The sequence below is a fragment of the Falco punctatus genome, assembly GCF_963210335.1.
Source record: "Falco punctatus genome assembly, contig: scaffold_71, whole genome shotgun sequence".
NCBI classification, from domain to species: Eukaryota; Metazoa; Chordata; class Aves; order Falconiformes; family Falconidae; genus Falco; species Falco punctatus.
The window spans coordinates 101,224-118,513 of NW_027660257.1; the positions used below are offsets into that span (position 1 = coordinate 101,224).

Consider the following 17,290-nt stretch of genomic DNA (forward strand, 5'->3'; position numbering starts at 1 on the left):
CGCGGGGCAGCTAATCACTAATAAACTGACAACTTGCTTTCATCAAGCTGCATCCCATCTCTTCATTCGCCGCACTGACCAACTTTTTGTTTGGCTTCAACCACCGCTGGAAACCTGAGTGATTTCCCTCCCATTATGAAGGCAAGATCCATGGTGGATGGAGATCCAGAATCATTCATGCTGGAAGGGACCTCAGGAGGTGTCCAGGCCTACATGCTGCTCAGAGAGCGATCAGTTATGGGGTTGAAGCAAGTAGCTCAGGCTTTCCTTCAAGTGGGGCTTGAAAAGCTCCAAGGATGGACATGTCACAAGCTCTGTGGGACATCTGCTCCACTGCTTGACTGTCTTCATGGGGAAGGACATTGTCTTCCCTTGCTTCAGCTGATGCCCATTGGCCCTCACAGTCCCATCAAGCACAACAGGCAAGAACCTGGCTGCCTTTTCCTGCTGATATGGCCCAAGAAGATATGGGAAGGCTGTTATTAGGTGTCCCCAAAGCCCCCTCTTCTCCTGGCTTTGCACCTTTCAAACAAATAAGGCCCACGGCATCCTGGGCTGCATTAGGAAGAGCACTGCCCAAGGGTTGGTAGAGGTGATCTTTCCTCTCTACTCAGCCCTGCTACAATTTGTCTTGCTGACTTGCCCTTGATTTCTACTTTACCAACGTCACCCATACTTGACTCAAACGTGCCATCCACATTTTCACCACTCCTGCCTTGTCTTTTTGTTCAAAACAAGTCCAGGAGAGCTCTTGCACTATGTTGGTCAGGGATCTTCTTCCACCTTCCCTTCAACAAAGGCCTTCAAGTAAAGGTCCCTTTCTCTAGTGCTCTAAAGGAGATATTGCTCTCCTTCTAACCTTCATGAGGTGCTTGAGAGAATCTGAGCAGAAGACCTTTGTACATGGAGGAGTTAGTGATGAGTGTCACAGAAAATCTGAGCAGGCCTGTGCTGTGCTCCACGTACCTCTTGGCCTTCAGGCTGGGCTGTGCTGAGTGTTTCCCTGGGTTGCAGAACAAGCCATACTGGAAGAAGAAATCTGCAGGAAGCTGCTGGTGAATGGCCAACCGCACGCCCTTACCTTTGTCTGGGACTGCAGTTACCAACTCCCAAGTGAACATCTCCTCTTAGAACACGAGAAGTGATGACTAGAATGGGTTTCCCTGGCAGAAAGCACTTCAAGAGCTGACAGGAGCGGTGTGGGATAACCCTTCTGCAGGCAGGATCTGCACCACTTGCTGCACCACCCTCCCAACGCTGGAAACTCCGTGTTCCCAGCCTCGGAAGGGACGGCATACAGCTGACACGGTTGTCTCTGTGTGTAGAGAGTTTGCTCTAACCAAGGCCATTTGAAATGACACTTTGTCTCAGAGTCCAAGTGCCTTTCTTACTGCAGCCATAACCAGCTGGGCTGCTGATGGCCCATCCCCCAAGGGAACTGGACACTCCAGGGACCTCAAACTTGCCTTCATGGCCACGTGCCTCCAAGTGGCCTATGAGCTTCTCAGATGTAATGGGTGTCACAATGATAGCCCAGATCATCAGCCTGCGTGTGGCCTCGGTTACTCCTTGGTTAGCGGCTCCTGAATGGGAGAAGGCAGTGACAAAGAGACGCGCAGCAATGGAAGAGATGGCCAAGGACCCTGCAGGTGCCATGAAGGCTCTGCAGGAAGAAGTGTGAGAAATAGCCCCTATAGCTTTTCAAAATGGAATGGCATTAGATATGAAGCTGGCGGCTGAAGGCAGAGTCTGTGCTGTTGTTGATACCAGTTGTTGTGTATATGTAGATCAAAGTGGGAGAATTCCTACAGATATATGTGTTAAAAAAAATAAAAGAACACATCCCAATATTGCTCATGAGTTCCAGAAATTTCACGCCTTCTATGAAATTGAAGACATTTGGAATACGCTGACGTCCTGGTTTCCTGGTTTACAGCTCTGGGTTAAGAAGTTCATCTCTAGATGCCTTTCTCCTCTTTCTCTGTGATCACTCCAATCCATTTTACCTATGTAGCTTCTGCTTTAAGGTTCAGAGAGGAAAAGTTGGACTGTCTTTCAGTAGTGTCTGTAATTTTCCCTATGGGCAACTCTTCAGTTGTGGCAATAGACTTCATGGGGATCTGCACGAACTAGCAATAATACAGCTGAGAAATGTATTTTTTATTTATTAATTTCTATCCCAGTCCCCTCACCACCACCACCATCCACCATTCACCATTAGCAATCCCTCTTTTAGTTCTGGTTACACCCCATACTCTAAGGAAATCAGGCAATATTTACTGCCAAGAATTTGCTACATTCAGCTCTAATAGTGAGGCTGGAGAGTTGAGGAGCAAGGCTGTCCACACAGTGTTTAGCTCCAGGGACTGATTTTCCTACCTGTCCGCACCTCCTCAGGAGACACTCTGCATCAATAGCAATTGGGAAAGCCTTCTATCATTTCTCCAAAGTGCTCATTACCTGCCTTTCCCTTTCACTGTACGGCTGAAACTTATCTCATGAAGTGTAGGAGCCAAACTTGAAGACCAGATGTCCCTGATGGAGGAGACAGGGCTTGTCAGGGCATTCTTCCTCGGCATGAGCCCAGGGTGTCTGTGGTGCTGTGGACTTCAGGTATTCAGAGGAGACTCAAGAAACCTCTCAAGAACACCAAGTCAGGAGCAAAGCCCACAGTCCCTGGAAGCGTTAACAGGCCCCGCTGAGGGCCATGGCTGAGAAAGCCTCCCCATGGCCTTGTTAGAGCCCATCCTTGGAGGCTGTGAGTGCAGGTAGGCAAAGGCGCTGTGCAGGCAGCTCTGCTGCTGAGCAAAGCCTTGGCTTGCTTGATGAAGCAGAAAGGCCAAGCTGTGACCTTCAGCCTGTGGGAAGGTCGGTGCTGTCCCTCACACAGGGCTCAGGGCTCTTCCTGGGGACCATGGAAGGTGGGCATCCAATGCCGAATGGGATTGCTGTGGGAGATGGTGTTGAAGGCTTCCCTAATATCCAGGTAGACAGCACCCACATTGTTTCCCTCACCCACTAGACAGGTCACCTTGTCACAGCAGGAGATCAGGTTCATCAAGCAGGACCCGCCTTTCATAAACCCATCATGGCTGGTCCTGACATCCTGGTTTTCCTTTGCCTCCTGTGTGATGGCGCTCAGGACGATCTGCTACACAACGTTCCCTGGCGCTAAGATCAGGTTGACAGGCCTGTAGTTACTCAGATCCTCCTTCTTACACTTCTTGTAGGTAGGCACCACTCTGAAAAACCTTCAGTGTTCTGGGACCTCTCAGTTAGACAGGACTTTTGATAGTCATCGCTGTGGTGAAACAGTTGAGGAAAAAAGCAATGATTTTCACAGTATTCCTGTATCATGAGATTTCCTTAGCCAAGAACACTTTCCAAAGCACTTTGTCCTTCCTGGATATAAGGTTCACCTGCACCACAGGTCTTCTGTGGCTGCAGAGAATTCACTGGTAGCAATGCCCTCTGCTGCCAGCACTGCACAGTCCAGCCCTGCATGTCTCTGGTCCCAAGAACAGCATGGATTGCTCTCCTTAAGGGCATCTCATTTCACCTTTACAGTGCCAACTGCCAACCACCCCAACATGATCTGCAGGAAAACTTCTGCTTGTGTGTGACCTTGGGTACCTGTAGAGGTATTTTTAAAGTACCGAGAAGACATGTTGCCATTGTCCGGGTTAGACAACCCAGGCCTGTTAGTTGAAGCTGCAGAGCAACTTTAAATTGTCCTGGGAACAAGCAGTGTGAGAAAGAAAACAAGCTATGCACGGACAAGAAGCCAGGTGCAGAAGTCCTGGGAACCGCGAAATCAGCACGCTCTCATCGGCACACTCTGATCAGGCGCCTGCAGCATGCGCACCGATCAGTGACACAGACACCCACGTGGCCAGAGACTTTTATCCAATCACCTGTGTGTAAAGTCGGGTGGGCGGTCGGTTTAAGTTATAAATATGACCTGTTTGTTTAATAAACTGAGCACGACATGTAGCCATATTGATGTGATTGTCGTGACTTGGCCGACTCTCCACGGGGGACCCTCTTTGTCTTCCCACTGAAAAAACGCCCCAGTTACTTGTAATATTATTTAAATGCAGTCATTTTAGTACTGGGGAACACTGCAACAGACTGACAGCATGATAGTCTTAACAGTCCTATCTTGTAGAAATCTTTCTAATTTCTCAGAATGTATTTGGCAGTATTTCTTAGTGTAATAATATCATCTTCAACCTCAGCTTTTAAAAAGGTTTTGGGGAAAAAAAAAAAACACACCTGCAACAAAAATAGAAAATTCCAACATGTTTTATGGCAACAGTTTTAAATGAAACTGTTTCAGCATTAAAATTCCATTAGAAGTGGGACAAAACCTCCCAGCATAAAGACAATTATCTAGAGATTCAATTACTGAAACTGCTTGCAATCAGCTTACTTCAGTGGAATATTCTTTTTTCAAGCTTACAAGAAAAAAACATTCTTGAAATGAATCAGAAGTCAACACCAAAGTTTCTCTACATGACAAAGCAATAAGGCAATTTAATATGGTATTAACACATGAAACAGAGGTTAACTATGCTTTTCAAAGATCACTTAAAACAGAACTGAGAAAAATGGGCTGATGATATGTTCTTAGGCTTATGTTCTAAAATTGTCATGTTCCATAGTTTCAGATGAGTCAGCTGAGTAGGAAAGTTGGTTGTCTGGTACTATGCTCGTGCTTCCAGACCTAATCCCATCCATAATTAAAAATAGAGATTATTTGCCAAAATTTGTCAAATCTGAAAACAGTTTTGAGTTTTGTCTTATCTGACTTATTAGCAAAAGCATCTAGGTCCTTCTTTCCTTCCTAATTAAGATGACATGGATAGAAATATTCAATGTTCACTTATGTTGATTCAGAACAAATTAAAATGTAGTAGTATGAGACTCTGCCTTAGCTGTGTTACAAGAGGTCTGGAGCTCAAAGATTTGTACTGCTATACATCAATAAGAAAATAATATCCATCCTTCTGTACTAGCTGATTATTTCTTTAACTAGAAAAAAAAAGTAAGAAAAATCACTTTTCTTCCAAAATGTTAATTCTCTAGGGAATGTTTTTCAACTGTTCTTTGTTACCTTCCTAACAAAACTGAAACTAATTACAGCAACACTTCTTACCACTCACAGATCTAACATGCATATAATCATGGTAAGAACAGTTATTTTCCAGCTTTATAGTATATATGTACATTCCACTTATGCATTTAGAGGTGGACTTTTTCAGCCCAGGAAGGGTGACTGTACGTAGCGTGTCTGGCCTTCTGCAAATTACAGGCTTGATAATGTAAACTGGTCACTTCCTCAACTAACTGGTAGCTGAACAAAAGCACACATTGATTTAAATTTTCCAGGTGATGAAAAATTCTCCACTTAACCTGGTAAAACCTTCCAGGGATTAAGTGCTGCCTTTACTAACAGTAGTATGTCCTTGGATGGTAGTCAAGGTCAGCACACTGCATGGAAATGCAGCTGTCCTTGCCCTGACATACAGTAGACAAGCTAACAATAACATTTTTGTTCAGCTCTGCAGAATCAGTTTGCAAAATGTGTAATTTAGATCGTTCAGTTGGTAGGGGTTTTTACTATATATATATGTATAAGCAAGGGAAACATAGAAAACTAGGAGGTTATTACAAAAGGTGGGAATGGAGATTAAGCACTGGCAGGAGAAGAGGATTATGAATTTCTGGCAAAGGCCCACCTTCTCGTGTGTAAAATAGGCACATCTCTGGTGTCCCACAGCAGGGAAGGAGGAAGAAAGCTAGCTGCAGAGAAAGGCACAGCTGTGAGAGAGGCAGACACCAGGGAGTAACTGCCATGGTACATGGCAAATAGGGGCGTGCGGGCTAACAGCAACTTGAGTTCACATGGGTGAAAAAGAAGGAAAGCACTGAGTCCATAACACAAATTAGTAATAAGCTATTTATTCTTGCAGCTCCCATCACCTTTGGCTAATAACAATCTTTGACAGCAAAGTAACGATTAAAGTCCTCAGGACCAAATTTAACCCACTGACCATGAAGTGGCAAATGAATCCGCTCTTGTGGCTGAAGTCAAGAATGGCCAGTGGTACCAAAGGGACCGATGTTTCTGTGCATTAGTTCTAGGGAATCATGCTCTGCATTTCAGTGATGGACTACGTATTGCTGGCTCTGCCCTGATTTACGGATGATACACTAAAAACCTCACCTATCCCACCATCAGGTAGTCATGGTCTTCTGGCACTCTCGCTGCACAGGGGGAGAGAAACCCAAATTCATTTCACTGAAGTAATGCAAAAGACAACCTCAGGAATGCCGAGAAGAATTTTTTGTGAAGTGGACATCTTTCTGGATTTTTCAGATTTGCATTCAGTATGCTTTACTTAAGTTTTAGCTGTTTACACTGAGCAACATAATTCTTAATAAATTATTACCGAGGGGGAAAAAAATGCAAAGCCTCTTGGGAAGACGACAGCATGAGCTTACTAGAATCGCAGGCCATTAATTCCTTGGGTAAAGCAACATCCTGCTGTGGTGCTGGATTTAGCTTTGATGACAACATTGACAACATTTCTGTTTCTGGTTTAATTTGAAGTGTGAAACTCTGTTAGCAACCCCGCCCAAACATCATTTTCCTCACTTCAGCTATGCGGAAGAGCAGAGGGATATTACTTTCAGTTTAAAAATAGGAACAGTTTCCCATCAGTTTATTCAATTTTGCCCCCTTTCTGGAACTTACTGCGCTTTTGCTTGCCTTGGTGGTTAGGGGCTGTGCTGTAAACCAAAGCAATAAGGACGACTTTAGTTAAAGAAGAGGTTTGGGTTTGTACCTTCTTGCTAAGAAATCTTACGACAACTCCAAGATAATGTATTTGAGGTCACGAAACACACGGATGCTCAGTCTTCTCACTACTGTCTTGCTTTGAGGGCAGCCAAGACAGAGGAATGTCATTTTCTTCCGCCGCTGCTGGTGACCTGTGGGCAAGATGCAAGCAGAGAGAGAGATCACCGCACTCTTCCTTCCCCAGCTCCCTGCTCTTCTTTGCCTGTTGGTTCATAGCAGATTCCTGTTCTGCAGCGGTAAGGATGGTTCTGCTGGTTCCTGCAGTCTGCCTGCAGCCACAGCTGACAGCACAAGGCTGAGGAGAGGGCAGATCTGCACCAGTGCAGCTCAGGCACCGCCTCAGAGCTGTGCCACAGCACAGTGCAAGCACTCGCAGTGACAAAGGTGCCGCTTAAGAGTTCTGGTCTTTGTGAATATAGCTAATCTTGTTCTTTTTATTCTTTCCTCTCTTTTTTCTTCACATACACGCACACCCCCACACCCTCCCTTAGCCAAGTAACATTGTGGTACCCAAAACATCCTGTGGCAATTAGTTCCCCGGTTTCCCTGTGATTAAGTACCTGATTTGATTTCTCCTATTTGAAAACCTCCATTAGCCGTGCTTGCCTCCTTTACACTAACTACAACTTCACTACCTATCTTTTTATACAATAACCGCCCCTCTGAAGATTCCTTCTTCAGCATTTCCTTCCGCTGAAGCTAGTTCTTATACTCGCTGCTGATTTTCGCTGCCCCATTTTAACCCCACCTGATCTGTTCTGGTGTGGGGATCAGAACTGCACAGGTCTCGGGGGGTTTAGGGCAAATGTGACACAATTCCCGATTCGTTCCGCGTTCCTCTGCGCTCCTGATAAATTTGCTTTTCCTTTTGTGAACTGCCAGCGGTTTTTAAGCCGACACTTTGCAACACCTGCTCTGCCGGCAGCATTCCTCCCGGCGGGGTAAGCACCAGCCCGGTGCACCCCCGGCACACGGAGCAGCTCCCCAGCCCCGCGCTGCCCGCGTCCCCCTCTGTCCCCCCCGTCCCGTCCGTCCCCGCCGCCCGCACCCCGCGGCAGCCGCGGCAGCCCGGGCAGGTCCGGCTGCTCAGCAGAACCCGCCCCCGCCCCGCCCCGCCCTTCCCGAGATCGCCCCTCCCTGGGATTGATGTGTCACGTGGTCCTGCGGTCCCGCCCCTTTTCCCGCGCGCGGTCCCGGGGCGGCGGGCAGCCATGGCGGGGCGCGGGGCTGCGGGACGCGTGCTCCCTGCTCTGCCCCGCCTGCAGCCGCCTTCCACGGCCCGGCGCCCACCCGCGCCGTGGTTCAAGGACCTCCAGGCTGCCGCCGGGACGGCTGCGGGCTGGCGGCGGGGCCGCCCCGAGCGGCAACTTTCGGCCCCCGGGCCTCAGCCGCCCGGTCGCTCACGGAAGCTACGGGAGATGCTGGTGGCAGCGGAGCTGAGGGGCCGGCGGGGTGAGGGGACCGGCGGGGCGGAGGGGATGGCTGAGGGACATGGTGGGGGTTGAGGGACATGGCCCGGCTGAGGGGACTTGGGGAGCTGAATGGACGGGGGGAGTGAGGGGGGCGGCGGGGCTGAGGGCACCCGGCGAGCTGAGGGGGGCGGCGGGGCTGAGGGCACCCGGCGAGCTGAGGGGGGCGGCGGGGCTGAGGGGGGCGGCGAGCTGAGGGGGGCGGCGGGGCTGAGGGCGCCGGCGAGCTGAGGGGGGCGGCGGGGCTGAGGGCGCCGGCGAGCTGAGGGGGGCGGCGGGGCTGAGGGCGCCGGCGAGCTGAGGGGGGGCGGGGCTGCGGCCGTGCCGTGCCGAGGGACCGGGGCGCTGCGCGGACCAGGGCCGCGGCGGGGCTGAGGGCCGGGGGCCGCGCGCGGCGGGCGTCGCAGCAGCCCGTCCCCGTCAGTGCCGACACCTTCCCCGCCAGACTGTGGCGGCTGGTCAACAGCCCGCGCTGCCGCTCCGTTCGCTGGGTGCCTCCGGCCAGGGGCTGCTCATCAACCAGCCGCTCTTTGGGTGCGAGCTGCTGGGCACCGGGCTGGCCGTCGCCGCGCAGCTGGGTGGCCGTGGGGCAGCGGCAGCCGCCGGTTTCTTCAAGACCAAGAACTTCATCAGCTTCATCCGACAGCTCAATCTCTACGGCTTCTGCAAGGTGGGGATGTTGCTGGGGAGCAGTGTGGTGGGGGCCGGGCCCAGAGGGTGGGCAAGGCAACGGTGGCAACTGCACTGGGTCCCTGCATCACTTCCGCAGCCCCCACTTTTGCCGTGACCGCCACGAACTCCTCGTCCACCTGAAGCGCCTGACGAAAGGCAACAAGGCGAAGATGGCAGCGGGCCTGGATGTGACCAGCCGCCCACCTAACCGCTTCCAGCGCTTGCTTGGCATGCCACTGGCCAGGCAACTGCTGCTTCCGCCCTCGACGCTCAGCAATGCCAACAGGCCTGGTGAGTCGGAGTGGGCCGTGTGGGGCCTTGGTGGGTTTTTGAGAAGCGCTGGGTGGCATGGGTTTTGAAAATCAGCACTCTCCTGAGGGAGAAGGGTTACCTGTCCTTGCCGGTGGCATCTCAGTTCACCTGGTATAGGGAAGCTGTTGTTGTTTATGCAGGTAGATCTGCTGCCAGTAAGCATGAGTAGCATGGTTCACATGTATTTCAGGCTGCCTGTAGACTATAGTACAGTCTCCATTGCGTACTACACTAAGAACACCCTTGCCTGATCTCTGTGGAGCTGGCACAGCTCTACCAGATGAACGTTACTGCTTCTTGCCCGTCGGTAAGGATGCCCATCAGTAGGGGTGCTTAATAAGCTGTCATTAAATGTGTGCGAAACAGTGAGTCATGTGAAGTGATCACTAGAGCATCCTGTTAGTTTTGTGCAAAGGAAGCAAGACCTGGTAGTAAGATTTTTGTCAGTTGTCTCCTGAAAAAGAATTCACAAGCTACGCAGTTTTTAAAATGGATCGCATGAGTAGGTGAGAGCTAATTAGAAAATAATACTGCTGAAAAGCCCTAGAATGTGTTTTCTTTCTTTCTAACGCTCTTTGGGAGGATCTGAGTTTTCCCAAGACAAGTCTGAGCCCTCAGGATTATTCCACACATTTTGTGTCGGCCCAAAAGCTTTGTAGCTGGTGCTGTGTAAGGAAGATGTGAATATCTTGCTCTGCAGTGCTCTTGGGCTGCTCTAACTGTGGGCTGCTGCCAGAAGAGCACTCCTGCTTCCCATTCCCTTGGTGGCGTGTTAACTGTCATCTTCCTTGCAGCTGATACAGCAACGTGTTGGTTCAGCGCAGTGATCGGAGAAGACTTTAACAGCCTTTTTGTGGCTGGCTCTTGGACCCGGGTGATGCACCCCATGGGTGCAGAGCTGTAAGGCGCGGTGTAGGAGGAGCGACAGGACTGTGCGACCAGGAGAAGGGGAGAAGCAGTTGATGGTACTGCTCTCTGCAGCACCGGCTGGCATTTAGAGCAGAGTAGGGTATCACCATACTCTTGGTTACTGTGTCAGGGTAGGAACTGTCATCTAATTCAAGTGGTGTTTTCCGTGATGTGTGTGGAACTGCACGTGCAATACCAAGAAAACAAAATGAAGCATCGGAGAAGGGATGGAACTTATTTCGGTAGGGAGGCTAGGAAGCATTTAAATTAATGATTTGATGTGAACGTTGTTAACGCTAAGATGAGTCATTGCAGACTTCAATGACATGTGGTTTGTCTGATGTAACGCAGACCACTGGTAAAGGAAATTATTAGAAAGAGACGACTTGTTCATTTTTTGTCCTGTTTTGATGGCTGCAGTTTCAGAGTTTTTGCTCTAGGAGTCTCATTTTCTAGAAAGACAGAACAAGGAAAACATTGGGGTTTCTATGCAGTCAAGTTCTGACAGGCTGACAATGCGCTGTTGCGCTCTGTACTGACTATTTAGGGACACGTCTTTGCTGTAAATGTGAGGTAATTTGATAAGAGATACCTTTGTTTGCAAAGCGTCAGTCTGTTCCCAATGTCTTGCAGCATGGAACGCTGTGTTAAACATTCAGGAACAATTCCTGTACAGCAGCGGGAGGTGGGTAACTTGGCATCCTGTGGTGTCTTGTGTATGTGTTAGAACTAGATAATCTTCATGTCCCTATCCAAAGGTGAAATATAAACAAAAGGATTTTCATACCCCTGTTCGTTCTCTCTGTTTATAAATGGTGAAAGTACTGAACAGGAAATAAACAGTCTTATGCATTAAGTCTTAGCAAATCTTCAGGGTCAGCTGGTATTTATTTAGTGATTCTTAATGGTTAAATGTGAACTTGCAGAATAATGACTGTATGTTACTGATTTCTTGAATTAGCTTCCATCAGAGGAGTGCCAGAGGTAAATGTGAGGCTATTTTTTAAAAAAAGTCCTTTTGAGTGAGAATTGGAAACTACAGGTCTGAGAAAGCCTGGCTTCTAGATCAACCCTATTGATGTGAACCATCCTGAAACTTGTAATTCTCCTGGCTAAATGCAATCCTGCAGGGGAGTCACAAATGCAGTAGTTCTTAGAGAAATCAATGAGCACAGGCGTTCGGGGTGTTACTGTCAGTGTTTCAAGAAAGCCACCAAAACAGAAATCGAGCTGTCATGGTATAAAAGCAAATACCATTTCATGAAACAGTAACTGTCTGAGAGATGAAACTGTAAAATAATAGAGAAGAATAAAAGGACTATCTAGGAAATAACAAAATGGCAAAGTCTGGGATATTTTAGTCTGCACCGAACTAGTTGAGCTGACTGAGAAAAAATGGGCTTTGAATTTTTTTTCTTGACCAAATAAATGACTTGTCATAAACTACTTGCAAAGTCCTTTGGAGGATTTTGTCATTGCCCTTCCCTTAGCTGTTTGTGAACTGTCAGTAGTGGAGTTTGGTAAAATCTTGCTTTATGATGTCCCTTTCTTAAAATGTATTGTCTGATTTAACACACAGTACTTTCAAAATTGCTTTTGTTTGGTTTAGTAAGTTACTACACTTTCCGATGTATGGCACATTTCTAAATACGGGTAACTCATTACTGCCAGTTTAAGGAGATTGAATGCTACGCAGACACCTGTGTTGGCGCTTCACTCGTGTGCCACACAGCAGTTACTGCATGCTCGGGTCTAAGAGTACAGTCTCCTTTCTGGGTTAAGTATGCTGGAGCAAAGGTAGTCTTCCCAAATAATGTTGCAGAGCCTTGGCTCCTCATATTGCCTTTCTTTGCCTGTGAAAACTCCTTTCCTTAACACTTGTTTCACTTTAATTTGTACCCACTGCAGGACTGCTGACTGTAGGGCAGTTTCATCAACTTTACGGTCAAGGTGTTTTCCCTCCTTACTCCTACACGGCAACCTCGTGCCGAGCCCCCAGCACTTCACCAGCACAAAGATTAGATCCGACTGCAGTCCCTTCCACTTGGATCCAGCAGGGACCACTTGGGTTGCTGCCAGGGCAAGGGGCTTGCCCAGCTTTTCCAGATAAAGGGGCTGCCTTTCCGGTACTCCAGACGCTTCCAACGGGAGCCACGTACACACTCCAGCCTGTGGCTTCTCTTCCGCCACTTCAGCAAGGGACTCAAAGCGTTGCCGCATCCATTGCAAATTGTAGCAGCTCTGCATCTTCAGTGCCATACTCACAAGCCTGCTATCCAACAGGTATGGAAAAAAATTTCTGCATTTGCTTTTCAAAAATAGATTTTAAAGTGAGACTATTTTTCTATAATACTCTGCCATGTGTATATCTCAAGTGAGAATTGGAAAGTGTCCAGTCTAAAAGGAAGATGGACCTTTAAAGCAAAAGGAGTTTCTGTTTGCTATTTGTGTCCTTCCTCCAGATTTTGTTTGTCCCCTTGTGATTTTCTGGATAGCCTTTCTGTTGAGGTGAAAGGGTGAGGAGAAAAACATTTGTCCAAAATGTCGGTGTGAGGCTAACTTTCATTTTTGTTTTTTCAATTAAGCAAAACTTGGACCATGATATTAAAGCACTGAGACCTTGTTAAGAAGTAGTATCCTAGGCCGTGGTCTCATGTTTTTCCAGGTCAAGGTTTTAAACCTTAAAGATCAGTCAAACGTACTGTGTAGAACAGGGGTCCTCAAACTTTCTAAACAGGGGCTGGTGCGCGGATTAGGTGGCAGGAAGTCATCTGTGGCTGCTTGGTTTCCCCCTCCAACCCCCGGCAGGGTGGTGGTGATGTGGTGGTTCTGTAAATACGGGGGGGCGGATTGAGGACCCTGGGGGGCCATATCTGGCCCACGGGTCGTAGTTTGAGGACTCCTGGTGTAGAATATTTCATTCTGCTCGTACTATTTTTGTATCCAAATTTTTTTTCTTGCTTAGCTTCTTTATGTTGTATTTTTTTATGCACTGAAGACTAGAAAGTACAAAAGTCTTGGCTTCTTTCTTTTTTTGAAATTATTTCTGCCACAATTGTCAGTCTCACTTAATCACTTGATTACAAAATAAATCAGTCTCACTGAAGTGTTTTTATTCTTCAGAAGAGGAGTTGAAGCAAATTACTGTTCTTTTCCTTGCCCTTACCTTGAATTGGAAAAATCACATGATGGGTTATTTTCTGGGGAGTGGTGGTCTATTTGTTGTTGTTTTGTGGTGTTTTTGTTCAGTTTCCCTAAAACTTCTGAAATTCAGAACAGTGACCCTTTCCTTGAACAAACTAAAGCTCAGTTATTATTCTTTCCTTCTGCCTGCTCCTCCTTTGGCAGCTGCACCTTCACAAAGACAGCTATCTATCCCTGTTTAGAAATCCTACACAGTGAAATCATTACATCTTTTGTGCATCTCTTCTGAGACCTCTGCTGAGAACATTTCAGACAATAATCACTAGTTTCCATAACGTCATTTTTGTCAAGGAAGTGTTCTGAGGAGCTGGGCATTTCTTGTAGACACATGTAAATGTTTAAGAGACAGGCAGTTTCTGCCACGTGCTCCTTGCCTTGTGCCCCTTATGCAAAGATTACTGTGGTGGCCAAAGTGTGGAGCCTGCCTTACCAGCTGCTAACTATTAAGTCTTCTCCCAGGAGCAGGTGTCCTGAGAATCACAGAATGGTTTGGGTTGGAAGGGACCTTAAAGATCAGCAAGTTCCCACCCCCCTGCTGTGGGCAGGGACACCTTCTATTAGACCAGGTAGCTCCAAGCCTCATCCAGAATACTTGCTTCATTAAGGTGGGAGGTGGTCCCCGCTTTGTGTTTCTGTTGGTTACAGAGCATAGGCTGAAACTCATCATGATGAGTGGTAGTTGTCTCTATCTCAGCTAAGGCCCCAGCCCTCTTCCGTAGTCAAGGGAAGGAAAGGGGCGTCTCGGGTGCGATTCACATTGCTCGGTTTAGAGTTTGTCTTGGGGTAAGATTACTGGTGTCCTGGAAGTGCCTGTTTTGAAGTACTGCCTGTAGGGGAGCTGAGGGAGACCAGCGCAGATTTAGACATGAATATGTAGATCTCTCTCACTGGATGACGCTCGTTGCTTTAAGTTTAAAGGATAACTTGGCTATGTTGCTCAGGTAGAATCTTCTGGGGTGGGAGGTGGGTGTGAGAATGTGGTGAAAACATACCAAATTTTGCAAGGTGTAATCAAAACTAAAATACAGAAACTTAGGGAATCTGAGGCATTTGAAAACTCCAGTGAATTAATTAGCGTTTCTGAGAGTGTAAGTGACATTTCACTGGAGTATGATAAATCTTTTAATTTTCACTGTCACTTAGGACTGTCTCAGTGGTTTTACTTCTGTGCCTGTGTATCTCTTAATCTCTCCGTTATCCTTTCTTCTGTATATTATAACATACAGCATGCTGAAAGCGTGTTTCTTCATATGTCCACATGAAAAAGTCTGGTTTCCTTCATCATGAGAGCATAGCAGCAAGATTAGTTTGTTTGGAAAGTGATAGTTAACCTTAAGATACATATTTAATAAGTGAGAGAACTGAAGAATGTATGTTCAATCTTATTCTTGACTCTTTTCATTTCACTTTTGAAGTCCCATTAAATGAAATCAAAGTAGAACTTTCTGAAAAGATTTCTTTTTATGTGTATTCAAACTTGTTTGTTAACTTCTGTGACAAAAAGTTTTCCCTGGTTTTTCATTATGATTCTTATTGAAAAGTCAGTAAAATAAAATATGCTCGTCTAAGTCTTTTTTTCCCCACTAGCCTTAGACCAGAATTATTGTAAGGATTTAGTTCTGTTTACTTTCGGCTATCTGCAAAACCTTTGACAGTAGTAGAATCGGGTCAAAGAAATGCGTTGAAGCTTCATTATCTGAAAAATTCATTATAATGAAAAATCAGTCATGGAGACCATGTGAGACATTATTAGTTATTGGTGCCACCTGACAGCACAAGTCCAATTGCGCCTTTTGAATACATCTGTTCCTGTAGGGTTCATTTACAGATGAAAACCTTTCTGGTGAGTGGTAGTTCAGGAGTAGTCATGATATTCTTCGGAATGATACACTCTTGGTTAAGATAATTCATTTTCTTTGTAAGTCTTAAAATTCACATGGTCACAAGTGTGTATGAACACCTAGGCTCAGCTATGTGAATACACTTTTTGTGGTGTATTGTGACAAGAAACTCAAGCAGCCAAATCAGAGAGGTGATATTAAGACACAAAAGACTGATTATGAAGTTTCTGCATGTATGTGTGTGTTTTATCAATTTTACAATATATATTTTTAATATATCTATACATATCTTAAAATAAGTATTTTTAAGATTAAGAAATTGGTCTTAAAATCACTTGGAAGGTAACAATAAATTTCTGGAATTTCACTTACTGTGTGATTATTGAAATGTTTAATCAAAGTAAGCTATAGAACTCTGCACACCAGACACAGGTTCCGGCAGTCTGATAGCTGTGTTTTGAATTCTTGCAGCCACACCACAGAGCTGTTCAGCAGCAGCCCACACAGATCCTCTGGCTGGCTGTGCTGGTCCTACTGCTTCAGCGTGCACCCACGACAGCTTTGTCCAGGTGAGCGTAGCCTACTGAAAGGAGGTGAAAGCGAAGGAGACTGTATGAATGAACTGCAGGTTTATACACTTGTGAAATTCAGGATAAAAATTTGAAAATTGATCTGCTTGATAAAGTGAAAGTGATGTGGTTTACAAATACCTATTTCAAAGAACCACTGAATGTTAAACGGGTAGTTTTGTAATTCAGGTTAGGTTTCAGGGTAGCAGCATAGCGGGTGTCCTCATCAGTGGAGTGTTTTTTTGCTTGACTTCACCAGAATCACTTTTAGTTAATGAGCCTGCATTTGTCTTGGAAGAATGTTCTTGCCTGGACAAAAAGAGATTCTTTAATATTATGAAAATAGTGAGAAGCAGCTCCACTTCTTTGTCCCGGACAGCTTCCTGCAGTCCTGAGTTTCATTTGTTGAACGAGAAAAACTAAGGTGACTTTTTGGAATGGGCCCCACCTCAGAGATCTCTTATTAAAGATAACTCCAGTACTTCCTGTAAATGCGTTATGTAATTCTAGTGGAAACTGCACCTTATTTGGAGGGCCTGGCTTATCAGGTATCGGAAGATCTGAAGGAAGAATGCAAGGGCTTCCTTTTCTATTACAGCATAACGCATATACTTTTTTCCCCCCTCCCAGAGGACAAGCGTAGCAAGTTATGCTTATGTGTGTTGAAAAAGGGTTGACCTACCCAAGCTTGATCATCCAGTTTCCTGTCTTGCAAATTTCAACCTTTGTCTTCTATTCATGAGGTTTTTTTTTAAAAAATAAGCTTATCCAAGATGGGCAGGTTATGGCCAGGGTAACACGTTAGTGTAAGGCTATAAATAGCCAACAGCCAGTCATGCCGTCGATATTGTAGTATTTATTTTTCGCACAGTGCATCTTTGTCCTCTCACTTTGATCGTGAGCTGCTTTTTTCATCCAGGACGTGAGGATCCATCTGAGCGATGGGAAGTCACAATGAAATAGCTTATCTCGGAAGGCCGAGATCAATGGGATAGTAAACCATTCCAAAGGAGTTGTCAAAGGTGGTGTTGTGGCTAGATTGAAGGATAATATACAGTGTCCAAAGGGTCTAGTAAAAATCAGTTGTTTGGAGAAGCAAGTCCGTGGGCAGTGTGTGGAGTCAGAAGAGCTTTAGGCCACTTGCTAGTGGTTGCTTTGTTTCCTGGAAACCCCCAGCAAAAAGCTGCCGAGCATCTGGGCAGACTGCGGGAAGGCGATCCTCTGCGTGAGAAGGCCAAAGGCGAGCAGTGCCCTGTATCAGTTCCACCAGGTCAGTAACCAGCTGTCTCTGAGCAGGGTAACACAGCTATCGTACCGCGTGGATCAACGGGACTTCTAGAGATTTCTGAGTCTTCGCATAGCATAAGTCATTTCTCCTGGAACGTGGTGACAGGCTGTGCAGGTGGTACAGAAGACAGCAGTTTGCCTGCGGTTCTTGCTGAGCTGTGG

General features: G+C 46.6%; 1 protein-coding gene across 1 annotated transcript; it reads left to right on the forward strand.

The window, feature by feature from the left end:
• Window positions 1-6,497: 6,497 nt before the first annotated feature.
• LOC308057320 (heat shock factor protein 5-like) lies at window positions 6,498-16,566 on the forward strand (the record flags this gene model as incomplete). Its single annotated transcript, XM_080411451.1, has 6 exons — window positions 6,498-6,534; window positions 8,131-8,317; window positions 9,104-9,297; window positions 12,136-12,510; window positions 15,744-15,841; window positions 16,221-16,566. The coding sequence occupies 6 exons, from the start codon at window positions 6,498-6,500 to the stop codon at window positions 16,248-16,250; spliced, it is 921 nt and encodes a 306-aa protein (XP_080267577.1). The 3' UTR covers window positions 16,251-16,566.
• Between the last annotated feature and the right edge of the window lie 724 nt (window positions 16,567-17,290).